Below are 26457 nucleotides of genomic sequence, written 5' to 3' on the forward strand. Positions count from 1 at the left end.
TGAAGTCTGAAGTACATCTGTCTGTCAAAGACAGATGGTGTGAGATCAAGTAATATTTAGTCTCTACTGTATCAGCTTCTGATTGTTTCTGGAAAACTTAAGCTGAGTCAACTGCATATGTGCCAGAACTAGAATGACTTAAATGTGCATGGGAACTCTACAAAAGTACAAAATAATCTGTGACCTCATTTATTGCAGCTTCTCATTCATTCATTTTCTCAACATCCACTAGAGAAAACAAAATCTGGGTGGGGGACATGCTGCAAGAAATTACATCAGTGACTCTCTCTCCAGGGTAGTCTTTTCTGCCTCAGTCTCTTCTGAATCACATAGACAAGAAGGATAAATCCAGGCTATGAATCTGGACTACTGTATGGAATGTGCTTGTAAAAAACTAATGTCCTTCCCATTACACTGTAAGCTTACTTTATTTGCACACAAATAAACAAGCTAAGTTGAACTTTATAAAGGAAATATATCCTACAGCTGCACAGACTTAATGCTAACTGCACTAAACTTATCATACAGATATTTCTTCACTTAAAAAACATATATATATCTCCCCCATTATTTATATATATATGTGTGTATATATATAAATAAATAAGGAAACTACATACAAATACAATGGAAAAATACATTCAAAAGCTTTTTATAAAACTTGGCACAATATTATTTTGACTGTAATAAAAATATTTATAAGAGAAAGACAGATGCACGGAGAAACACAAATGCCTAACGTCTAGTGCTTTGTCTAAATCCTGAAAATAAAATTTAGTCTTTGGTATTGCTAAACAAAGTTAAGTTGCAAGCATCTACAGTCCCAGCTTACAGCCTCTGCTCCACCCTCTCTGATTGTGTTACCACCACTTTGCACAGACTTTGCTGGCTGCAAGTTTCCATAATAATTTGCAAACAGGCAGAGAAGCAAAACCAGCTAAATGTGTAGTGTCTTCTTTCAAGGACTCAATCCAACCTTCATTAAATTCAGTGGAAAATATTCTATTGCCTTATTCAGGCTGAAGGTTATACGAAATATTTAAATTGATTTGCTGTCAAAGCGATGGTCACCCACCAGTGAAAAATAATTATAACCATGTAACAAACCATAGAACTGCCCCTGTGGCATTCTGTCCCTCATTTTCCCCTTCCCAGTGGGAAAAGTCATGACCAGCAGCTAGGGAGACGATCCAGTGGTCATGGGTAACTAAACCCTGAGCACACAGTAGAAGTTGCCCCGGAGGTTTTCCATCCAGCGTGTGAAATGCAGTAATGCTGCAGCAGCTTCAGTATGGAAATTTAGATTGAACTTGGTCTCAGCAGGAGCTGAAATATATCCAAGCAGTGGCTGCAGATGCATCCATCCCATAAGCCCAGCACGAAACCCAGGAATATCCTTGTTTCAACAGCAGTTGGGGCTCATAACACAGAGCAGAAGAATTTTTCTGTATAAGCCACAAATGCACAACATCCATCTGCATTTTTTCCCTGAAAGGTAAAAGCTTTTTGTCCATCTATTTTATCTTCACACCACATAAAAGCAAAACATTTTAAGAAAGGCACATGGCTCTTTGAAGCAGTAAGGGAAATGCACACCACAGTCTGATTCTCTAGGCAACTTCTATTATGGATATACCTTTTCATTTGACCTGTCTTATATCCAACCTGGGGCAAAACTAGACCAACAGAGAGGCAGCTTCCACAGTGATACCCTTTTATCTGTAGCTAAATCAAATCAACCTTTCAGTAAAAGTCTCTTTTCTACACATTTCTGGATCAATGCAATACAGGACATTTTGGGGGAAAAGCAGAACACAGCAGAGAAAATGAAAAATAAGTGCCTACAGTGTTAGTTATTGACATATGTCACAATTGTTGGCTTCTGATACCCATCCTCCCCACCCAAACAAAGATGTATAGTAACCTTGTTAATATCAAAATTTTAGCCAGTGATGTTTTTAGTGGCAAAACCATAGATCCAATCAATAGTATCTGAAAATGTTCCTAGAGACACTGTGTATCAAAAAAAATTCAGGTTACATCTGCTGACTGAATGCATGCCCTTGTTATAAAATGCACAGGTTTTGGTGGATTATCCAAACAAGTTCTGGTTACTGAACTGTCTCTGATTCCTCAAGAAGTGCTGTGTAATTTGTGTAACTTGATTTTAAGCAAGAAACAAGATAGAACTGATGCCTACGAGTCTCTATAAATGTTCCAGAAGGAAAAATGATCAGAAATCCTTGTCCCAGCCTGAAAGTTCATCTGGAGGGCTTCCCACTTCAGGCGGATAGCTGTCAAAGTAGCTGTAATCAGTCGGTCCCGACAACTAGGACATTGAAAACACAAACAAAAGGTTGTTTCAGAAAATAACTTTTGAAAATGTTCTCTACTGATTTATGCATAATTTTTGTTGCTCCCAACGTGGAAATGAAAGGCTAATATGATACAGATGACTTCTTTCAATAGATGAAATTCCTCATTCTTTAAAAGAAATACCTCCAATAATTATGTTGTACAACAGAACAGTGGCATTAGCCTTCTTATACAAAAGGACTTCCTAAATATGATCAAATCCTAGATTTCACCCAAAGCCCTGTCAATTCAGTAAGAAAACTGGGCCACACTATACAGTTTTGGTTCAATTTTGCATAAGATCAAATCTATGCTCACAGGGGTAGCTACTCAAAGCAGTCCTCAGAATTGCTTTTAGTTTCAAATTGAGATTAAAGTGGGTTTCAAATGCTTTACCCTTAGTCTTTTTTCATTTTAGGGCAAAAACAAATAGGCCATTTAAAACAGGGAGCTTACTCAAGGATGTGTTGTAACTCAATAATAAGAGCACACAGAAATTTGTACTCTTCACAGTAATATGAACAATGCATCTTAATAATATGCCCATTACCAAGGGAGATATATTTTTTCAATATTAGTTTCTGACCAAACACCATTTGTTCTAGTAATGGTGAAAATATAATGCAAAGTATACAGACAGAATAATATTTCCATTATTTAACTGAAGTTACGCATTGCTCCCTGTCTCTCTCTCTCTTTCATTCAATTTTCACAAAAAATGTTGAAATGTAATAATTCAAATGTGTCTTTGGGAAATTTTGCTATCTCCATCAGTTCTTTGTAGCCAAGCTGTGTTAGTAAAGCATTATGATAGTGAAAGCCAAAGCCAATACCTCTCTTTTTAAAGGCGACGTTAATTTCCTCACTTTCAGACTATCCCAGTTAAAACCACTCAGCCACCTGATTGAAAAGAGAGGAAAGACAGACAGGGAGAGACCAAAAGAGAAAGACAGGTTGTTTTCTGACGTTATACCACAAAGAGCTGAAAATCACGTGAACAAGGGCTATAAGAAGCTTTTTTCTTGCCAATTCCTGTAACAACACAGTTAGAAGGAGGAATCTCGAGGACTGTCATTGTCATACAAGGCAGGGACAGCCTCAGGACCACCAGGCATTTGGCACTTCTGCCCAGAGGAGGTGCAGAGACAGGCAGGTTAATATGCACAGAAATACAGCCATGCAGAGGCTTGTGTGTCTCTGTGGAATTCCACCTTTTTTACAGCATGAGAAGAGGGAGACAAGCAGAAAAATCAAAGAGCTTCTTTCCCCAGGCACGAACTGTAGGGCTTAGAAACAACTCGGATAAAAAGAGAAAGCAGAAAATGTTTAATTTACAGAGGACTTCCTTCGTTAGAAGAAAGACATGCATTAGAAAAATCCATTATGAGAAAGACTTTCTTTGTTACAAGAAAGAGGACAAAACCCCAGAATTATTGCTCTGGAGCTCCTAACTACTCATTCTTAAGAAGCAAATGTTGAAGGGTCAGGAGGTCTGAGAGGTCGATGCTGAACTAGCATTGATTTCTCTGAGAACTGAATTAAACGCCTACATCAACAGCCTGCAGCAAAACCAGTAAAAAATAAGATTTCTAGATAATCATGCTGAGGATTTATGTTCATATTGTTGCTTGCTATAGCTGCAAATATACTCAATAGCAATAGAGATCTCTATTTATGAGTTTACCTGGCTGGGTCCCAACATATTAAAAATATTTCAAATTAAACCCCGAATTTTCTTCTTGGAAGTCTCTTTTGCTTACCTGTGCTTCTTGATGTCATTTATTCCATTCCTCAAATTGCCTAATCTTTCTGTGGGGTTTTGCCTTAAAAAAAAAAAAAAAAAAAGAGAGAGAGAAAGAATAAGGATAAGGATTTATAAAATATTGCTCTTTTAAAAAGAGCACTTATAGGTCCTAACTACTTGCATTTAAGAGTTGCAAGGGGTGGAGCTTGCACAAAACCTGTGGCCTCATGAAGAGGCATAATGAGGTGTTGCTCATTGGTCCTTTCTTCTGAGGATGAAGAAACCTTCTAGAAAGCCAAAACAGTGTCACTCAGCTGTGAGAAGCAGCAGAGGGAAATCAGCTGGCTGAGTTTTAGTTGCACATCGTTTTTTTTCCCTGGCCAGCAGGTCTGAGTTACAAAAGGAGGCAGATCAAAATTTACAGCTACAAAGATCCTTCCAATCATCGTACACAAGAATGCTGAATACTGTTCCTGGTGCCACGGGTGAAATCCCACAGGAGCTGGGAATCCAAAGTCAGTGCCACCAGCCAGAGGTTGTGCAGGCCACTAAGTTAGGCTGGCCCTTTTGAAATGCCACCTTCTGCACATTTTCAAAAGGACTTAATCCAGTCTTCAAGTGCCCTATGTTTTCTGTAGAATCTATATGCCTAAGTAATTTTGAAAGCTTTATTTTGAAGCTTTCATTTTGAAAGTCATTTTTGAAAGTTTTTTAAACAATGTGCTGATTTGAAAATCAAATTCCTTAGCTCTTTCCTCAGCCCCCACTTAATTAATTTTCCCAGATATGTGTTTCAGACAAAATTCCCAGCTATAGAGAAAGCCCAGAGCCTCTGCTGCCTCTGCAGACTCAGAGATGTGACACACTCAGGGGCATGTAATGCATACTGCATATAATCAGAATGGACCATGCTGTGCATAACAATTCCAAATGAAGTTGTCAGGAATTCAATGCTTGAGTCTGAGTCCTAAAAGTACTCAATCTATCTACACTCAGGCTTTGCCCCGAACCGCCCGTCCTACCTGCACAGTCTGCGGATCAAATCCTCAGGTCTCCTTGTTATTATTTTAGGAAAATCCAGCTTTTCAATGCCTTTGAGAATCAAATTGTATGTCATCATTTGATCAGCCCCAGAGAATGGTGGGCTAGAAAAAGAAAGCAACACTGATAAATGGAACACCTGGCAAGAGCAGGTGTGGCCAGTACTTTTCAAAGCAAATATTTGAGAATATAGAAAAAAATACAGGAAAAAAGCCCACCTTCCTACTTCTACAACCCTCACCCTTTCAGCCTGTTTAGGATATTAGAAAGGCTTGAAGTTGAGAAGCTTCCCATAGGTACAGGTAAAATGCATGACCACCTGTGTCCCTCTAAGCTAGCCCTGCCTCTAGCCTAACTCAGCGAAGCTTCCACATTGTATTGCCACTGAGCATTCCCAAAGAGTTGTCATGGAACTGTGCAGGGAGGCAAAGAGCGAGCCCTGCTTACAATCACCCACCCCACTGCACCCCATCACCCACTAATGGGGAAGAGAACAGTCTGTTGTCACCTGTTCCTCACAGGAAACATTATCAGCAGCTACAGGAGCCAATTATAGCTTGTGCCTGTAGCCCACTTTTGTCAGTGGCATTTCTGAAATGATGGAAGGTAAGACATGCATAAGCGGGAAAAAGAAGTATCCTATTGCAAGGCTGCCTAAAAATAACCGTGGAAAGGTTTCTGAAAACAAACAAACTAGGTAAGAACTTTGAGTAGGAGGCACTTACCTGCCAGTGAGGAGTTCATACACAAGAATCCCAAGGGACCAAAAATCCACACTGAAGTCATGGCCTTTACTCAGAATGACTTCAGGGGCAACATACTCAGGGGTTCCACAAAACGTCCAGGTTTTCTGCCCTGATCCAATCTTCTTTGCAAATCCAAAATCAACCTGATCAAAATCAACACATGCTGCATAATGCAGAGGAGTTTTGCACTGGGAAGCCTTAAGGTCTTAATTGCTTCCTCATCTCCTGCAAAAATCCCAGAGCTGCTAGTTTACAGCTAGAGCAACAACACAGTGTAGCTGTGAAGGTAATTCCAACTGAAGTAATTGGATTACTGAATGTTATAAAACAGACCAATTTATCATCACAAGTAATTTTCTGAATTATTTTCCTTTTGGGGAGAACAACCCATGATTTCCTTGAGGACATTAGATGTCCCTGGAAAGAGTGGGTTGCTTGCTGTCCTAGGAACGGATATTTCAAGTTCTCTGAAGGGTATTCTCGTTGCACTTCTCATGGTCACAGTAAAGCATGGCAGGAGTTCTTTACTCTGTTCCCTCTCTACAAAGACAGGGAACCTGGGATTGCAAATTGAATCAATGAATGTTGAACCTGTGATTGCTTGAGGCTGGACAGGGAGGTAATTCTGCACCTGGGAAATGTAGTTTCTGTCCTTACATTAAAACTAGCTGCTGGGACAATCTTTTTCTTTCGATGTTTATGCTGTAGCAAGAGCTCTCAGAGGCTGCAAATCCCCATTTTGTCTGTGGCTTGCAGAGGCTTTGCAATCCCTTTGTTTCTCATTGTGCAACAAGAAGCCTGCCCTCTTTACTGCTGAAGCACAAGAGTTATTAAACTCCAGGATCCTGGTTCTATAATTATGTGCTGTCTATTTACATCCCCCCTGCAAAGAAACAGGATACAGGCACAAAAGGATAACATTACAATGGATTACATCTTACCAGTTTTATATATCCTTCAGCATCCAAAATTAAGTTTTCTGGCTTCAGGTCTCTGTAGATAATTCCTATTTGATGTAGATAGTCAAAAGCCTCTGTCACACACCCAACACAAAACTTGGTGGTGAATTCATCAAAGCTGCCTCTGGAACAAAAATAATTACAATGAAGTTCTAAAAAGGCCTCAGTTATTAACCAGATAATATATAACACCCAGAATATTAACCAAACTGAAACAAACATCTTTTCATTGGACATCTTTTCATCTCCTTGAATGGAGAGCCTACTCAGTAGCCACATGGGGCTGACTGGTGACTTTAAAGGGCAGGGTTGTGCTGTGTTTGCAGTTACCTGTCTCTCAGCAAGCTCCACAATTCCCCTCCAAGGCAAGCCTCCAGGAGCATGTACACATACTTGTTATCCTTGAATGTGCGGTACAGTCTGTGGAGACAGACAGCGGCAATGTAGGGAAAGCAAAATAAAAAGCGAGACTTGCAGTGTCTTTCCTCCAGAACTCGTGTGTGCCAAACCTCATTCCTAATAGTGCTGCCCAGGGGGTCAGCTGGGGGACAACCTGCAGGGAAACCTTATGGCTGACTTACTTTACAATGAATGGAGAACATATCTGCTCGAGGATTTTCTTCTCAGAATAAATATGCTCCTGTTGTTTGGTGTCCACTACGTGTTTCTTCTTTATACATTTCATTGCAAAAGCCATATTCTCATTTTTCACTTTAACCTGTGAATACAAGTGATGAAAACACATGAGGCAAGGAAACGATGTTTTACTAAATTGTTCTCAATAGATACACTGATACCCATCTTTTTCAACACAGCACAGGACTGAAATTGATGGCCGCAACAAGGGACAAATTCCAGATTTTCTGCAGAACTGTTATGTATGATTTTAAGCCAAGCATCAGATATTTTAGTTTCCCAGTCCCCACTTGTAAAGTGAAATGTTCCCTCTGTTCATTTTATATATAGAAAATAGCAGCAGCTTGGATAGGTACTACATATTGCAATGAGTTTATATCACAGTGGGTCCCAATTTCAATTTAAGATTTCTAATCACCAGCATAATACAAAAGAACAAAAGGGAGAGGCAGTTTAGGAAGAATGTTTACAAATGATTTTGCATTACACTGAAATATTATCCAATATGCAATAAAAAGATGGAAGTTAAAACAGGGCCTCTTGGAAATGAAGGAAGCAGCTATCTGCGTTCTATAACTGGATGAGAATTCAATTTTTAGTTTAGTATTCAGGTGCTGCTGTAGAATTCCAATGTGGAACTTTTTTTGTGAAGCATGAATCAGAATGAAACAGTTGATGGTCTAACTACTGTAAAGAATTATTGACTTCACTAAAAGCACAAAGTCCCCTTTAATTTACCATTACCTTCAGCAGCCTGCACAAAAAGCATTCAGGTTTTTGTCAGATGTTTGCTGCTCAGCCAGAGGTGAGTGGGACTTAAGGCTTTGGGCTAATGAAGCTTGTGGTATCCCAGAAGCACAGCTGTTCATGCTATTGAATATGACTCAAAAGAGCCATTGCAAATTGTTGGAAATTTCCCAGTCAACCCAGCTCAGAGACAGCTCACGCTGGCTGTGGTTGCTGTGGGGTGTACAGAAGCAGTTCTGACAGCACAGACTACGTGGTGCCGTTCAGACTGCTTCAGGTCCAGGCAGATTCCTGGAAAAAGGCCTGCCATTCAGGGGACATAACACAGGCAGGCACATCTGTAAACTCCACATGCACAGGCTGATGACTATGTCTAGTAACCGGGAAGATACTTTTAACAACAGGAGTTGAAGGCACACAAGAATGGATTTGCTTCTTTAAACACCCAAGTCCTGGAATACTTTTTAACTATGCATTGCTTTATGTAGAATTATTTCTGCCTGAGGGGCACAAGCACGCAGAATAGAAAATCCTTCACATTATTCAGTGGCTAAATCAATCATCCAAGACAGAGAACTATGTGAATAATCTTGAAACAATCTCTTACAAGCTCAACCCTTCCGAACCCACCAACACCCAGAGTTGTGACAACTTCTAAATTCTGGAATGGGGAAGGAGGGAACTGGGCTACTTTCTCCTTCAGCTCTATCATCTCCAAAGACACCTCTTTGGTCAACTGTCCACAGAAGGATCTTCCTCTGCATTAAGAAAATTAACATAGGTTAGTGCTCTTCCTTGCCATCACTTTTAATGATCCTATATAAAGGACAGGAAGGGAAATGGAAAAGGAGGAAAGAGGAGGAGGAAAGGAGAAGGAGGAAAGGAAAGCTTTATTTTCTAACAGAATCTTATTTTCTGCAGAAGCACTTTCTCTCTGGACATCCTATGGAAGTAAATTAGAAGAAAAATGCTACTGAAATTCATTGAGTAGAATCGACAGTAATTTTAGCAAGAGCTGATCCCTGGTGAGATTCCTGTTGATGTGGTCAGCTGCAAAATTTGGGCACTCCAAGCTGGAGAAGCAATGCTTGAAGGACTGTGTACCAGTTCCAGTTGAATTATCAGAAATAAGAAAGCAGCTGTATTTCTAAACAGAGGAAAAACATACTCCGCCAATCTTCCAGTAGTACTCAGACTGAAATTGGAGGCACAAAAACTGAAAGTGTGGCCCAAAGCTGAAAGCAGACATCAACACCATCAGTGCTACACCAAAACATTAAAAATAAACTGTTTCTTTTATGTCTGCTTCTTTCTTTTTGAAGTGACACTTAGTTTTTTGCACAGTAATACAGTTCCTTAACTCAAACAGGAGTTAAAGTTGGCCTTCAGGGGTTTTACAAAAGAACTTACAATCAAAGTGCAAAATCTACTTGAGTGCAACATCACTTTTTTTTTCTGTGCTCAGTTTTCCAGGTATAGAATGAATTCTTGTTTGGGAGTCAATACACTGAGATTCTATGTAATTTTTGTATCAGAAAAGTTTCTTGGACTCCATGAGCATATCCAGACAGTGACTGCTGTCATTCCCAGGGGTCCATCTCCTTCAACTACCATCCATGATTTTACTTACATATCTATCACTCTTTTTTGTGATTACCTACTATAGGTGTAACAAACAAATGATCTGACTTACTTTGCATGTCGCTTTTCATCAGCCTGGGTCAGATTAGCCACATAACCTTCCAGGTAAGTTTGCAGCTCCTCATAAGTTCCAACTGTTTGATTAAATGTCCTAAAAACACAAAGGAAACATCATAAACTGCTGAACATTTAAGTCATGACCTAGCTGGAGTTGGTTGATACTCAAGGATTGCTTCCTCCAGGCTCAAGAAATGATCAAGAAATCTGGCAAAGGGGGCAAGAGACCCGTGTGGAGAAATAATTACTCAAGCTTAAACAGGAAACACCTAGGAGGTGGAAGCTGGGTCAGGCTGCTTGGAATAATATAGAGAGGTTATCAGGGTAAATATAAATGAGACAAGGAAGGCTGAAGCCCATCTGGAATTAATCTGACCAAGGATGTCAAGGACAAGAAGGGCTTTTTTAAATACATCAGTAACAAAAGGAAAACCAAGGATAATGTGGGCCCATTACTAAATGGAGCAGAGACTCTGGTAACGGAGGACACAGTGAAGGCAGAGTTACTGAATGCCCTCTTTGCATTGGTCTTCACTGACAAGGACAGGCCTCAGGAACCTCTGACCCAGGAGACCAGGAGAAACATCACCACTACAAGGAGGGAAAGAAAAGAGGAGCTCTGAACTACTCTCAAGCTTCTGTGCACTGGCACCTGCTGTCAGCCTCTCTTCATTAGCATTCCTAAAGCACAACCACTCGTTCAGGATTCATTTAAAGAAACATTGTGGTTTTGCCTACAGTGAAGTCACATGAACCCACTGAAAGTCATGTTAACCTACTGAAAGAGGATGCAAATCTTTTATTAAGGTGTAATGTACTTACTCTCTGTCTATAACGAGGCACTCCACGTTGTACTCATCTGCAATAACGTTTGCTGATCTGACGTCATCGCTGAGAATTGAAAGGCATTAGGAGAATTCAGAAGCATATCAAAATCCTCAAAGTACCTCACACTGCACTCATGGAGGGCCACAGCTGCTCTAGGTGAAACTCCTCAAAGGCCTCTGGAGCCTGTACCTGGATTAGTGCTGCTGAACCAAATACAAAATTATTGCATTTTACTAGTCTTTATTATGGTCTAGCACAGTGGTTTTTCCAGTTTCAGTAGAGTTTCGATCATGACATCCTTTGGCAGCCTTCCAAGGAATTAGGGTGAGATGTAGTTATCACTACATCAGGATTTACTACTTATTTCTAATATAATCCTTGGATATAAAACATTCCCAAACCCAAACTATTCCCTACTCAATCATCCACGTAAATATGTACTATGTGACCCCTTCTCTCCATTTCTTACTGCCATGGGCAATGGAAACAAGAGCTCATTCCAGTCATGATGGACCTTATCGATTCTGAAATCATCTGGCACAAGTTCTCACCACAGTTTTTACAGTATAAGCAATAAGCCACAATGCAGAGGGCCAGAATTTGACTTCTAGAGGGAAAACCAAAGGCAGATGCCAACTGTATACTTTCACGTTCTCTCTGCAGCCCCTCCAAACATTAACACAAACTGGGTCACTACCTTTGTCTACTGACTTTACAATCAAAAGAAAGATAATATTCAAAACAACCATGAGCTGTAGAATCTGACACTCTGTGATGTAACAGTTGAAATCCTACACATCATGAATCAGACAGTGTGAACGAACCTAATGAGAGCCTTTTCTCCAAAGTAATCTCCTTTGTGTAGATTTTTAATCACTTGAGGCTGTGAATGGTCTGCAGTACTCTGGGTAACTATCACCTGCAAAGTACAAGAACAAAAATTTAGTAAGATAAAGTTTCGAAGTATTCCATGATTTTCTTCCTTTTCTGTGTATTTCAGAAATGTCTTAAACTCAGTAATGCTGCAGAAAGAGTTACAGATATATGTAGTTACCCCCTCCTCTCAAAAATTAAACCCAAACATTCCCTGACACCTCCCTGATTTTTGCTGAGAAGAAGGAATATATTCATTATTGGCAACCCCTCAACATTTTCTCCTCATACCTTTTGAAATAGAGCAGAATAAGTCACATTTTAATGAAAGACTAAGAAATGCTTCAGTTCCCACAGTGGGCAGATGTCATATGAGCTTCTTGTCTTCTCAGCTAAATAGACAGCACTCCAGAAGCATTAAATAACATTTATCCTCATGAAACTCTGCTTCCACAATAGCACATTCTGCTGATGCCTGTGTTAGCAAAAACCAAACTAGAATATCTACAGACACAGAGATGTATTGGAAATCCTCCTGGAAGTCTACTGAGTAAAATTCTCCTGATTTAATTCTTTAGGGTCCCATGTCAGCCTCCAAGGTACCAGCTGAGGGATAAAGGCTGCTGCCTTGCTCCTCTGGAACTAACAAATGAAAGGATTCTGAGACACCTCAAAGGCCATTCTCCATTAAGCCTGGGACACCATTACTTCTTAGACTTCTCACAAGTCTATGTTTTGCCCATTAGATATTGCACCATCCAGGAGAAGATGTAGGGTCAAATCTCATTTACAAAAAAATTGACTCTACATCTCTGCTGCAGAGTCAAGAGGCCTCAGGACACAATTTAATTACATTGTAATTAGCACAGTATAACATGGGCTCATTGTGAATGGAAAATTAGGCTCCCTGAACCTCTGAAACGCTGCTCCAGGCTTTTATCACGGTATTGTGAACTAAAAAGCATGTGCAAAAACCCTCTGCACCACTTTTACTGAACACCACACCCCTCAAGGCAGCTTTTGAGATGGAAGTGTTTGTACATGTTACTCTGTAAGTGAGGTTTATTATGCCTTACCCTTCCTTTTGCTATTATAAAGAAGGTGTTTCCTTCTTCTCCTTCCCGAATAACGTAATCTCCCTTCACATAGTACTCCTGTTGGGGGGCAAGTGAGAGACCATATTGTCCAGTAAATCCTTGAAAGGTTACTATGCAGAGTTCTTAGCACATGTGGATGTTCCATTGATGTTTAACTTGCTATTTATGTTTAACCTTCATGCCTCCATGCAAAAAGAATAAAGAGTTACCACTGCCCTTGGGAAAAAAATATCCCAGCTATGATTATATATCAAGCCCTTACCTTCAAAGGTTCCTGGCAAATGCAGCCCTAAGGCACACAGATATTTGGCTGGATTCATGTGCTGGGGACCTAATGCCTTCTTCCCTTACATTTTGCAGTGTATGTGGTCCAAGGAATATGAAAGTATTACATATCCACATCACAAACAGGTAATTTGATTACCAAAAGAGTCCTGGAGAACAACTTTGTACTTAATAAAGGATAGATTATAAATCCTCTTATCTACTTGCTTGACTCATTTGATGCCAAAAATATAACTTACTTCTATGTCACTAAATGTTATTACTTCCTGCAAACCTGAAATTCAACTCTGATTACTCCAAAACCACTCTCATATTAAAAAAGCTTGGTTGTTTTTTATTTTTGCTGATTTATTTTTCTTTGTTATTTTGAAAGCTTACTGAATACTATTTAGAAAAACTTAACAACATCTTACCACTTCCAGACAGTCCATGATCTTGGTTAATTTATCTTCAGGTAAGTTTTTCAGCAGGGACACACTTCCGGAAAACAGAAATACAAAACAACAACAAAAAAAAGCCCCACAAAGTAGTTATCATTAACACCTTTTTTATGATCTCTTCTCATCTGTACAATTTTTACAGTCACATTTTATAAGTAGTTAAACTGGTGGTGAACACAATATACAACTAAATCTTAAGGTTCAGGCATTCTCATCTTGGTTTTGAGATAAACAAAACTTGCACAACTTAGAAATGTGGCAAACATTGGTCAGTTTTTAAATCAACTTTGTATTTCAGGAGGGGAAGGACTTCAGTGGGCATGTGGATTGATTTCAAAAGAATCCAGCAATTACAAACCCAGGACATTATAGCAATTCAAGAATATATTTTCAAGTGCACTGCAGAGACTGCAAAATCAGACAAAGCTAATAATTTCAGTACTCTTTGGACAACTATTGAAAGAGAAGACAATTACAGTGATAACTCGGTGAACTTGCTGGTAAGAATAAAAAAAACCTCCCACCTTGATCACTTGGACTTGTAAAAGTTAGAAAATTATATAAATTTCTATCTATTTAGGCTCAGCAAAGAAGTGTGTATAGAAATCAAAGGTGGAAAGGGATGTGAAAATACACAAGACATTCTATGCATGGCCAGGCTTGGTATCTTGATTTAAAGGCATAACAGAATGATCATTCTCTGTTAAAAAGAAAATATTACATCAGCTAATTATGGTTTGGAACCTCTAACTTCACCATCTTCCTAAGGAGAAGTGTGACACCACTCTCAGTGTTCCCTGCAGGAGAGAATTATTCTGCTCTGCAGATATCCTTGTAATTTATGTTGGAATTAGTTCATAAGTTGAGAGACATGCAGATCTTGTATTCAAGTCTCCAAAGGATAAGGAATATTCCTCCATCTACTCCAGCAGCTAACTAACTATTCGTTGGAGTATTTACTTAACTTTATTTATTACACTGTTTCAAATTCTAAACTGGTAACTTTCCTATACAGTTACTCTATTACTTAAATGCATTCAAGCACCTATTGAAGTTCCCTAGTGTAATGCAGGAGAAAAACAGTGAAAATGGGAAAAACTTACGAATCTTTAAAGAAAAAAAACCCCAAACATTCAAGCTTTTGAGGCCATATTTGCATGAAGAGCACCTTTTTCTCTCTGTTTACAGCACAGGCACAGTATTGTTGTGCACCTTAGTAAGTAGCACAAAGCAGTATTAGAAATAGAAATTGATCATATTTACCTTCTAAGGAAGTTTCTGTATTGCTCTTGTCTGGTCTGTGCAGTTACTCTCATGATATTTTGAAACACTTCTCTGTCCAATGCCCATGTTTTAACGTTAGTGATTGCTTCAAGAAAACAAAAAAGAAGAACAAAATCAGCAATGTTTTCAAATTATTTGATGGATGATATTACAGCATCAGGCCATGGTACAAGACAGACTAGCTATTTTACAAGGCCCAAGGCCAAATTTTAAAATATCCAGCACCTATTGTAATCAGACTTTTAAAAGAATTCAATTCCCACTTAAATAAAGCTCACTAAAGTAAGGAATAGATTTCCAAATGGTTCCTTCGTGGAGCATGTTCCAGAGGCTGAACAGCCTTGAAAATGATAGGGCTGAACACTTGGGAAGATCTACCCTAATCACAGCCAGTCATTGTACTCAAAAGCTGCAAACTGCAAAGAAGCTGATTTGAAAGAAACAAGAACGTGGTTGGTTTTCCAAAACCTATGATGTTAAATGCTGTGGCTTGGATCTAACTCTAATTCAGATTATATGCAAATGTTTGTGAGATATGCATGAAGATAGAAATAACAGAGGTCAAGAAATACATTTAATTTCATTTAATCCTGTGCTTCACAGGTTTTTCTTCAATGTATCCATTTTATAAGGCAAAAAACATTATTTTTTTTTAAAGATAATAAAATTATTAATACAGTAAGCAGGCACAGGATTCAGCATCAAAGATGGAAACCACTAAGCAGCCTTTGAGTGCAATCATCGACAGAACAGAACATGTTGCACTTCTAATTTTTTTTAAGCAAAAGGTGATTCTATTAAATTTAATCTCTTCTTTTAATGCTACACCCTATCCAGCAGTTTTCCTTCTGCCCTAAGAAAGAACAAAACTGTGTTTCCTGCGAGATAAAATTTACAGAAAAATTTAGGGAAATTGATTTCCTCCATTTATCATCAACATAGAATCATTTTTACAGGGAAGAAAAGTGCCAGGTTTAAAATGATGCACAGTCATTCATCCTTGTACACAATATACACATATGCACTGCCATTTACCAAAATAGATAAAAAAATATTTTTGGATGCTGGATGGGAGAACAAAGGTGTCACTTTGGTTTTATTTTTCTCCTAGATGACATCTTTCAGTTTACTTTGCACGAAGAAAACACTGCAAGTATCCAGCCTATTGCAAATGTATTTCCTGTACTTAACTAAATGAAGCAGTTATAGAGTTAAAAAAACACCTGAAATCTCAAAGATGAGATAAAAAAAAAGAGAGAAATTCAGAACCATAGGGGTAAATCACACTGCCAATTTCAAATACAGCTACTGCCTGTGAAGATGCTGCTGAGTAGCAGCAGCCACTGAAATGCTGTTTGGATAAAATCCTTCACTTGTGAGTTTTCAAAGACTGCAGGAAAAGGGTGTCAGGAGATCCAGCATCAAGAAAGGGTTTTCACATGTTTGTTTACTATTCATGCTCAGTTATGGCATTGTACTGCTCTTCCTCCACAACAAGGATCACAGGAAAGCTATTGGGGAGGGGTAGATTTCTGCAGTGATTTCAAGTATTCAAATACCTTTTCTTGTCCATAATTGGACAAATCTTGTCCTACCTCAAAACCAATTAATGCTAACAAAGGTCTAAAGCAGCTTGACATCTTATTATGCAGAAACACTACTTTATAATGCTAATACTATACAGCAGGCAAAAAAGAAAAATAGGGAACATATTCAATTAGAACAGCATGCTAGTAAGAAAAATAATCACATTACTGATGCTGTTCTGTTTATCAGGCAGCAACAAAAACAGATTACATGTAATAACTTCCATCTGCACAGCCAGCAATGATTAAGTGCCTAAACTGGGTGCAGGAAGAAAGACCAAAAGCTTTTACAGCAGACAACTTCTTGTTTTATTCCATTTGCTCCTTTCTAAGTCAACATGAACTCTTCATACTTACTGGCAGCACAAAGTCCCTGCAGATTTTGACAAGAACAGAAATTAGTCTTTAAACACAAGTAATATTTATGGAACGGTGGAGAGTGGAAAAATTGTGAACTTAACCATATTTAGTCACTTAGTTGTTTGTCACAGAGCAATTATGGCATGTTGGAAAGGGAATCAGAGTATTCAATGGATGAACACCCTGTCTTATACAGGAAGAGAGATATTTGTATCAGAGCAACACTTAACAACTCCATCCTGGTCAGTCACCAAACCGCCAGCTGCAAATGGATCTAGGCAAGACTCAGCAACAGAATGATGACACTAAAACAAATACAAAAGCAACTAATTCCTGCATAATTTATTTCCTCTTGAATTAGACTGTATCTGCTCTACTAAAAACACCATGGTTCTAATACGCCTTCAAACTCTGTAATTTCATCCTCAGGGTTGCATTTGACACAAGAACATAAGAACCAAAGACCATCACCTCTGCTAAAGCATCCAAAATTAAAGCACAATCCTCCCCTAGTACTTAGTATGCTACAGATCAGGCTAACCAGCACAATTTGGAGGTGCCTAATTGTTTATCAAGGGTTATGCCAGGGATGGAATTATATTCACAGCATTGTATTATTTGAGTTCCCAAGCAGAAGTAACTTATGGAAGGAATATGTGAGTTTACTGTAGATAACCAAGACACGAAAATATCTATTAAATGAAAACTTCAAGGAAACTCTGGATATAATAGGGATCTCACAAAAAATACATAGTTTTCATTTTGAGTGATGTTGTTGTAAATAACCTCAGGTACCTTTCACAGAAGCTGTCCGTGTGCAGTTGTATAAAATGGCCAGTTCACCAAATGCTGTCCACACAGGTATTGAGGAGAGTAGTTTATTCTGCTGAAAGACTTCCAGACTTCCCTCTGTCAAAAATCATCAGGATAATAGGTATTAAACCTGTGCTCAGCTGCACAGAGTGAATGGAAAACAAATCAATATATTCCTGACTTTGCTGCTCCCTGGAACACAGGAATGGGAGCAATGATGCAAAAAGTGCTTTGAAACACAGGTACAAACCAGTAAAGACTTATTTTTTAAGGTGTTCTGCTAATTTAAAGATGTGCTCTGGAAGGGAGGGTCATTCTAAATCCTGATGGGATAAACCTTTGCTACAACAAGCCACTCACTAGTGGTTCAGGTGCTCTAGTGTGGTGTAAAGAGAAAAGTCTTAAAATAATGATCACAGGAGAAATTACTCATGGTTTGTCTCTTCATACACAGGCATGAGTATATATGTGCAGAATGCAAAGGAGAGGGCAGAAAAATTAAAACCACATTAAACCTTCCTTCAAGAAGTGGCTCTTGAGCCTCACCAGCAAAAGGCAAAGAAAGTCTGAACTTCTTCACAGGTTATGGCTCCAGAAAACCTTCCCTTAAACATGCTATGAAAGTTGTGCCCTTTTCTCTCCAAGGCACACACCATTTCCTCAAGAAAGGCCTAATGTGCCAGCAAAAGTTCCAGGTGCACATTTCCTTTCTCATATTTCATCTGTTTTCAAAATTTTATCATTTTATCTCACAAGAATAGGACCACCCCATCACAAATCCAGCCTCCTCTTTTCTCCTGTAACATTTATGTTTTCCTAGCACAGTTACCATCATTTTTTTCCAACTAACCCATCCATATGAAGCCAGAAAATGAGCTTTCCAACATATACCAGTTTGCTCCTGCTTACGTATTCCTACCTCAACAGAACATACTCCTTACAGTATGAGCTCCAATGCATGAGTGTCTCTGGGCCTCTTAGTGACCCAAAATTAATGAAATATGCAAATTAATCACAAATACAGGTTTGGGGTTTTTTTTGTTTGTTTTTGTTTTGTTTTTTTAATGATGAAATAACTTATTGCTGATAGGAGCAAATTCCAGGTGTTAAACTTGGGGTCCACTATAGCTGATCAGCAATTTGAGGCACAGTAGCAGTCAGCACAAATGACTGCAGACTTGTTGGCATTATTTTAGGAAAGTCTTTTATCCTAAAGCTTTTTGTTTGCTTTGTTGTTTTGTTGTTTTTTTTTGGTTTTTTTCAGAAAAAATCGAGCAGGTGTTTTCTTTTGTAAAAAAAGACAACCTCTCAGCTTTGAGAACAGTAAATGCAGACCTCATGTTTCAATTTCCCAAACACAGAAAACTGGTATCTTATAAATGTTGAAAAGTAAGTTTATTTCAGGATTGGCTTCACCATTGAGCAGTTCTCAGTATTTTAAATAATACCTGTTCTTCCTCTGGATAGGAAAGGGTTGGCTACACCTACAACAGAAAGAAATTCCTGGCCCCCGGGCTTTCAGAAATGAAAAAGGTCATAAGAAAACATTAAATCAAGAGTCATGTTTCCAAGGTGCTTTTTATTGCTCTCACTCTGTTTCATAAAAGTCACAGGTAAAACTTGCATTGCCCTCCGCAGAGACAAATTATTTAGGAGCACAAACACCCTCACTGCGAATTCCTGCAAAACCTTCTAAACCCCTTTCGTGTTTCTTGCACTTGTGTGTTGTACCAGTAAGCAATATTCACCTTTGAGCACAAAAATGTGGTTGCCTGGTTCTCCCTGTCTGATGACGTAGCTGCCTTGCTGGAACGTCCTCTCATACATACATTCCACCATGTCTCGTGTCTGGTGAGGCTCCAGTCTCTTCAAGAACTGGTTTTTATTCAGGGCATCTGTGATAAGCTTCTTCTCACTGGTTGCAAACAAAAACCCACAAAATTTAAAATACCCAGTATGGCTGGGGTACGTTATTCACCAAACATTCATGCCTCCCAAGAGGATTCCTCTCATTGCTAGCACACTGCTCTGCCTGCCTTGTCCAGACCTTGTGCGATGGTAGCGTGGTTAGTGTTCCCGATGTTGACAAAGGCAAAACCCTGGCAAGATTTCTGAGGCATTTAAGGCCTCTTCTTGTTTGTATTCATAAAGCAATGCAAGGTTGTCATCAAAACTAGGTTATGTGGGAAAAATCTCCTGAGGACAATCCAGGAATGAACAAACCTAAGGCACCTAAATACATTTACATTGATACTAGCCATGTAATGACTGAAAATAAGTGAAGGCAATGAGATGAAGCAGGAAAATAAAACCAAGTAGCTATGGTGAGGACTGTGTTTAGAAATAGGGATCATAACTTAGCTTCTGCTGAAAGCAATAGGGTTATTGGAATATAAGCTCTAACTTAGTTTTCAGCTAAAACCAACCTTGCTAATTTGATTCACCCTGGCCTGCATCATGTACACAATTCTGCAATAAAATACAGTAATTGCATATAACCCAATAGGTAAAATGAGCACAAAGGCTTCCTATAGAATAGGAGACTATGCTTCTAAAACTTTCATTAAAACCATTCATGCTGAGATACTCCAAACAAAAGTATGGCACTCAAAACCCTGCCATATGAATAGCATAAAATTATGCCATTTGTTTTACAATTATTTCTAAAAGGGACCGGTGACACTCTGGACTCAATGCAGATTCAAGAGCACAGCATGGAGCTTCCCCTCCTTCTGAGAGAGCTCCTTTCAGAGCTGTGTAGCAACACTGTGGAGTTACCTTGTGCAGAAGTGGGGCTGCATTAAGTCCTTTCTATGTAAAGGAGAGGCAGCTACTGACACCAGCAACTCCAAACACCCCTATGGACACTGTCAGGATAAAGGATCAGTATTTACTAATTACAGTGGACAGAATTGTGTAGACAGTGAAGGTTATGCTTTGTTCTTACATGTCTGAACTCTCTGAACTTGACCTACTACAGTATTTAGAGTCCAGATAAGGAAACCAAATGTTTGGACCTTTCAGCATTTGGCTGTCTCAACAACAAGGTGATGGTGTTTTAGTGCATGTGTATCACAGGCTTATCTAACTCAGAGGCATAGCAATGCACAGCAGCACAGCTTTGTGGTGATTTTTTTGGCATATGTCTGCTTCCAAAGTATTTGGAAGATCAAATAATACTTTGGCCACTACAACATCAAAAAATGATGTGCATTACGTTTGGATTGCTTAAGCTGCAATACTTGCTTTGGTTCTGGCTGCTGCACTTTGCTAATCCACTGGCTCTTCTCCTGGTTTTACTCCTCACTGCTGTTGCAGTTCTGTCTCTGAAAGCACCCTAGAAAACCATGTGGTGGACTGCAGCACAAGGATCGTGCCAAGGAGAAGACAGGTTACAAACAGAACGCTCCTAAAACAATGATTTAAGCTACCCAGGTACTTGTGATAAAATATTAATGCAGTTCCCCTTACTCTGGAAAAACACTGCTAGCTGAAGTTCTCAGCTCTTTATGGTGACTCAGGCAGCCTTTCTGATTCATGAGGCACCCTCTAAGGTGCAGTGCTGGACATGATGGATGAGAAAACAAGTCTCATAACTCTCAGGTCTACTATGGTACAGACTCAGATATGCCATGAATAATAAAGCTCCCCACAAATCTGAGGCACTTAAGTGACTGGCTGAAGTCCAGGTAGAGTCTGGCTACCACCACAGACTCTCAGGTTATGTCTACACTGCAAGGTAAAAGAGGGTCTAAGTTAAGCTTAAGGATACCAGTCTGATACCTCTGTCTGCAAGGTCAGCTGTGGCCACAGATATTTCTGGGTCTGTCAGAGTCTAGAAAGTGTAATTGGATTCAAAGAGGAACGAGGAAAATTCAGTTCCTGCACCATGACCCTCAGAAGCTGGAGGGCAGGAGGAAGGTGGCAATAAAGCTAAATCCCAAAAAATCGGTAAGATTCTCATCTAAAATACAGAGGCTACCCACCACTCTTCATCTGAAACCTGTGGGACACAGATGATCCTTGGTTAAAGTTACACACAAACTCAACCAGCGTCTATCACAGCTGCAAAGCCTAAATGAAAAAGATGAATACTTTAATCCTGATTTATCATGAGGAGAGGATATAATTGTGATAAAAGTAATAACCTTGTAACACAAGCATAGAAGCCCTCTGAAATGAGCTCACCTGGAATCCTTTCGGACTGTTGCTTTTTCAAGGGAAAACATAGTTTGCCTGCTCGAATCACACAGTCGTGTTGTTGGCTCTGCAGATACACCTTCCTTGGCTCCTCTCCTCCTATCAGCAGAAACTTTAAATGGAGAAGGCTGAAGAAAGTGCTCTCCTTGAGTCCTAACAACATCCTGCAGCTTGTTCAACTGTATGCACTTGCTCTGAAGCTCCTTGGTGAGTTCTGCTATGACCTTCGTCTGCATAGCCAGCTGTGACTGAAGCTCAGCAACATGGCTTTGACTCTCTTGCAACTGCTGATCTTTTCTCTTCAGCTCCTTTTCCAGTTCAAGTACCTTGCTGCAGAGGACATCAGCTTGCCCATTGATCACATTGATGCCTAGGCATGGGTCCATCAGAAACTTGTGGCTGGCAGCACAGCCAATAGCAAGGTTTGCCACATGCCTATTTGGCTGCCTCAGGTGCTTGGGTTTCACTAATCCATTCCCCATTTTGTCCAGAGACCTAGGTGAGAAAGTAAATTTGCAGTTTTATTTCATTCCCGAAGAAAAAATAAAATCATAGAATGGTGAGCAGTGAATTTAGTAACTAGCTGGCAGCTGAATTTGCTCTATGCAACCGTAGTAAACACAGCTGATTGCTTTCATCCTCTCCAGTCCTGCAAGTCAGCAGAGTAAAGGGCAAAGAGAAGAGGTAGGGAATGGTGGTAGAAACAAAGCAAAAGATCTCATGGCTACTACTCAATTTTTGTGAGTTTAAGAGATGTGTAAGCTGCTATCAGCCTAACAAAGACAAAACAAACAGCAGGAAGGAGAAAAGCTTGTGCTTGACTGTTGAAGCAAGAAAACTGTTAGAAGCAAAAAATAAAAGTTGGATCACTTCCTCACTGAGGAATAATTATTGTGCACACAGACTAATTTAACCAGTGGGTACATACCTGCCTGGCATAAAGGATATGTGATTAGTAAGCATATGTGTTAACACACAGGCAGCTGGCATCATTTCTGCAGCTCACTTACCCATCTAAAATTGGCTCATATTTTTTAGCGTAACAGGTGCTACTACTGTCAAGGAACAATTATCTTTTTATGGGGCATTACCCCCTTCCATTGGCTACTCATGAAAAGTGACCAGGAAAAAAAAATGTTCTGGGCTCCTGTCAGAGCACCTATGCCTCAAAAAAGCACTTGTTGCAACCAACAGCCTTCAGTAGATTTGCAGTGACCCACCTTCTTCCTTGGACACAATCTTTGGCATATTTCATTGGATCATTTTAAGAGGAACAAGGAATCATGCTGCTGTTGTGGTCAGGCATCAGCAGGCCTGAAGTAGCTGTTTGTCTGCCCCATGGATGAAGGAGACCTTTTTCAGGCTGAATCCCAAGTGATGTGGATTAAGATAATCTCTTTTACTGTTTTATTGAAACTGGATAAGGACATGTCCTTGACAAGGTATGTTGATGAAATGACAAGTTGGGAAGCTTCAGCAATTTGCTTTTACTTGTTAGTATAATCATACTTTTAACAGATGCACAGTTCTGTTCTAGTTTACAGCCTTCAGTGGGTCAGAACTGAAATAGTTGACAGGGTACCTCACATTCCAAATCTAGTTTTCTTTAAAATAGTCTTTCTTCTCAGCTCTGTCTTGCTTATTGTGACTTTAAATAATATTTTTCATTTGTGCCAGTTTCACAGATGCATTTTGACAGCTGGTGCTTCAGCCTGTTAACAGGGTAGTATGTCAGAAATGAAGGCAAATCTGTGCTGCACAGAAGGATTTAAACAAATTGCACACAAGGGTACCGAACCAAATAACTCTGAAGAGGGACCTGTGTGTCACTGCACATGGCTTAACCAAAAATCTTACCTCAGCATGCAACTGTATTTAAAAACGACCCCAAACAACAACCAACATAAACTAAAAGTTACAATATAGAGAGGAAATTATGGGAAACACATCATAGCACTGTAACAGTCTCTGCTACGATATGCAGTGGCAGTCACTGCATTTCAAATAAAAGATATCCAACACACTTTGAAATTATATAGGGCAGAGTGACTGCCCCAGGGCACAGAAAAACCTACTGTTTGGATTGTATCCAGAAACAGAGCAGGTTTACTGTGTGATGACTGGAGTTCATAATCTATCAAACACACTAGAGTGTTAGAAGCTTCTGTCTTCCCATTGTATATGCACAGTCAGTTGTCAGTGGACAATGGAACAAGCAGTCGGATCTGACAGATCCCTCTTTCCACATGGTGCCCTTTACTGGCCACTTGTGTAGGAAACTCATGTATGTGGCAGGAATCAATAAAAGACTGGCAGGTGATTTTGGTAATTCAACATTGCAGTAGTCAATTCCAGCAGGAAACTTAAAGCCTTGCTCCTCCGAGGTTTGACCAGCTTTACCCACAGCTCAGGAGACAAAAGGCAAACCAGTGCATTGCACCGTGTTTGCTACAGGGCACCTCACACGCTCCTTCGAGGTCGCTGGACAGAGGGGGCCAGGGACCGGATAGACCCAAAACCTGCCCGGGAGCGACGGAGGTGTCCGCGCCCGCCGCGGGATGCTCCGGGGATGCTCCGGGGATGCAGCACCAGCCGAAACCGGGTCCGTCGCAGGCCCGCACGGTGTCGGCGCTGCCGGGCCAGCACCCCCGCCCAGCCCCCGCCCCGCCGGGACCCGGCATAGCCCCGGGAGGCCGCAGCTCCCCCACGCTCCCCGGCCCCGGCCTTCCCCGGCCCCCGCCCTCACCTGCGTGCCCGGCTGGCCCCGGAGCCAGGGCGGGCTGGCGGCGGCAGGGACGGAGCGCTGCTCCCGCGGAGCCGGGCTGGGCACGAACCCGCTCCCGCTGCCCGTCACGGGCGGCCGGGGATGCGGCGGGGCGGGAGAGGGGGCGGCGGTGCTCGCCCGTCCCTCCCTCGCTCTGTCCCTCCCTCGGCCGTGCGGGGGCTGCGGGGCGCTGGGCTGTCCCCCGCCCAGGGAAGGGCAGCGATGCGGGGCGTGGGGAGCCGCCGGTGCCGTGAGGCAGGGAGGCGGCAGCCCCGTCCCAGGTGGGCGGGACAAGCTGGGCTCCTCAATGCACCCCACCTGGCAGAGAGGTAAATGCAGGGCCCAGCTCAGCTCGGGCCACGTCCACAAAGCGTTTGTCCTGCTTGCTTTCCGCTGCCCTGTGGATGGGTCTTGAAGTGGCTGTCGGGCACACAGCTGCAGAGGTCCTGCAGCTCTTGTTCTCTCAAACTGACCCTCAAACACCACTGCACAGTCCTGCAAGGAGCTTGCTCATGTCCTAGGATATATCCTCACTCAGGCTCGCCTCAGAGTGCAGCATTGCCTGTGTTCAGCACTGACTCTTGGTGGAGTACAGGTTTCACAAGGGCCATTCTCTCCTAGCACATGCCTTTATGTTGATTCAAAACGTCTGTATTCAGGGCTTGTTTACCCAAACAGCCTGACAAACCAGGGATGAAAGGATTTTACAACAGGCGAAGAGCTGCATGCACACCTCTCCTATGGATGCTGTCAAGAAGACTTGGTCTAATGCCAACCTGTAGCCTCTAGGACACTGTCTCTTCAATTTTCTTTTCTGCAATTACCCCCTCCTTTTGGGATGGCCTATTTATAAATCTTCCTTTGGTTTCAACAGATCTCAGGGTTTCACAGTCACTGTCCATGTCTGGGATGAAGCAGCTCACATAAATTCTAATGGGACCCGCCCACAAAAAAAAAAAAAATACAAATAAATGTTGCTCACATACATTTCTTTACTCAGTACCTCAAACCAGAAATGTTATAGTGATCAGCAAAGCATGTGATGAAAAAACTTGTCCCAGCAACTCCTTACACTCTGCAAGTGAGCTGCTCTGGGTTGCAGCAACTCACTCGGATTCCCTGAGGCAGTTTGTCAGCACCCTCTTCTCGTGTTGCAAAGTTCGTAAGAAATGCAGCCAGGAATCCAGAGACTGCTCCCTGTTTATGGTACACCAGGGCTGTGGGGTCTTGCTCTTTGCTGGTAAAGTGTAAAAGGTAATGGGTACAGCAGGGAATTCACCTCCCAGGAGCCTTTGGAGAGCAGCATTCCAGACCTGAAAGCAGGCACTGCAGGACCGAGGTCAGCTGCAGGGCACTGTCTGGAGGGCCTCATACCTGCCTGGGCAGGTCCAGCTGTCACACCTCTTCTAAAAATTCCTTAGATGTATTACAGAGCCTTCTTTTGCCTTCAGAACTTGTTTCAGGGTAGAAATATGTTTGGATTAAATTAGGGATGCTTTGGTCAAGCTAGATTAGAACGTCATTTGATACAGGTTATCTCGAAAATTTGGAAAGCTTGCAACTTATTTTTGTTTTATTGTGAAAGAAAAACTGTGCAATCATATCACACAAGGCCTTTATTCTATAATACCCACTGTCTTATCTGCAAACTGCAGGGGCAGCAGTAAACCTATGAAGCACAACAGGGGTGGCCTGCTGTTAATCCTTTCCATTTGTACTGCTGTCTCAGTGAGAAACAGATGAGACATTTATTGCCATGAAGTCTTGAGGAGCAGATGCTTGAAAAGATGAGGATTCAGACTGCACCTTTCTGCTGCTTTCATGTTTTGTAGCAGAATAAAATTGATGGCGTTAAATGTTGCTTGGTTGGTGTTTGGGCTTTTGTTTGTCTTTTGTTTTGTTTTTTTTTTTATAGAAATCAAACAGGGATTAGAAAATAACAGTGCTTCTGCTTCTTTCATGCCTTGGGAAATATTTCTTTATTTTAGGAATTTTGCTCTT

At 40.7% G+C, this 26457-nt stretch overlaps 1 protein-coding gene across 5 annotated transcripts; it reads right to left on the reverse strand.

The window, feature by feature from the left end:
- Positions 1-173: 173 nt before the first annotated feature.
- On the reverse strand, positions 174-24587 carry PRKG2 (protein kinase cGMP-dependent 2). Of its 5 annotated transcripts, XM_039551442.1 has the most exons (20): positions 24439-24585; positions 21681-22187; positions 19241-19407; positions 17475-17588; positions 14713-14818; positions 13423-13486; positions 12704-12781; positions 11579-11673; positions 10749-10817; positions 9922-10020; positions 8836-8986; positions 7427-7563; positions 7176-7265; positions 6828-6969; positions 5866-6029; positions 5122-5244; positions 4116-4178; positions 3189-3255; positions 2201-2329; positions 1400-1488 (listed from the first exon to the last, which is right to left on the reverse strand). In XM_039551442.1, exons 2-19 carry the CDS (start codon positions 22172-22174, stop codon positions 2234-2236), a joined length of 2319 nt encoding a protein of 772 aa, XP_039407376.1. In that variant the 5' UTR covers positions 22175-22187; positions 24439-24585; the 3' UTR covers positions 1400-1488; positions 2201-2233. The 5 variants fall into 5 exon arrangements, with proteins under 5 accessions (XP_039407373.1, XP_039407374.1, XP_039407375.1 ...); XM_039551439.1 differs by lacking the exon at positions 3189-3255 and having other exon boundaries at positions 174-1488; positions 24439-24587; XM_039551441.1 differs by having other exon boundaries at positions 1396-2329.
- Positions 24588-26457: the final 1870 nt, after the last annotated feature.

This window comes from Corvus cornix, chromosome 4 (genome assembly GCF_000738735.6).
Source record: "Corvus cornix cornix isolate S_Up_H32 chromosome 4, ASM73873v5, whole genome shotgun sequence".
Classification (NCBI taxonomy): Eukaryota; Metazoa; Chordata; class Aves; order Passeriformes; family Corvidae; genus Corvus; species Corvus cornix.

Bases quoted from the DNA above. Each gene is read 5' to 3' on its own strand.
- PRKG2 (XM_039551439.1), bottom strand. From the start codon at position 22,174: ATGGGGAATGGATTAGTGAAACCCAAGCACCTGAGGCAGCCAAATAGG. The intron at 13,487-14,712 runs GTAAATATGATC...GTTTTCCGGAAG, and splicing joins TACAGAAACTTCCTTAGAAG to TGTGTCCCTGCTGAAAAACT. The intron at 11,674-12,703 runs GTAAGGCATAAT...TGTACTTTGCAG, and splicing joins TTATAATAGCAAAAGGAAGG to GTGATAGTTACCCAGAGTAC.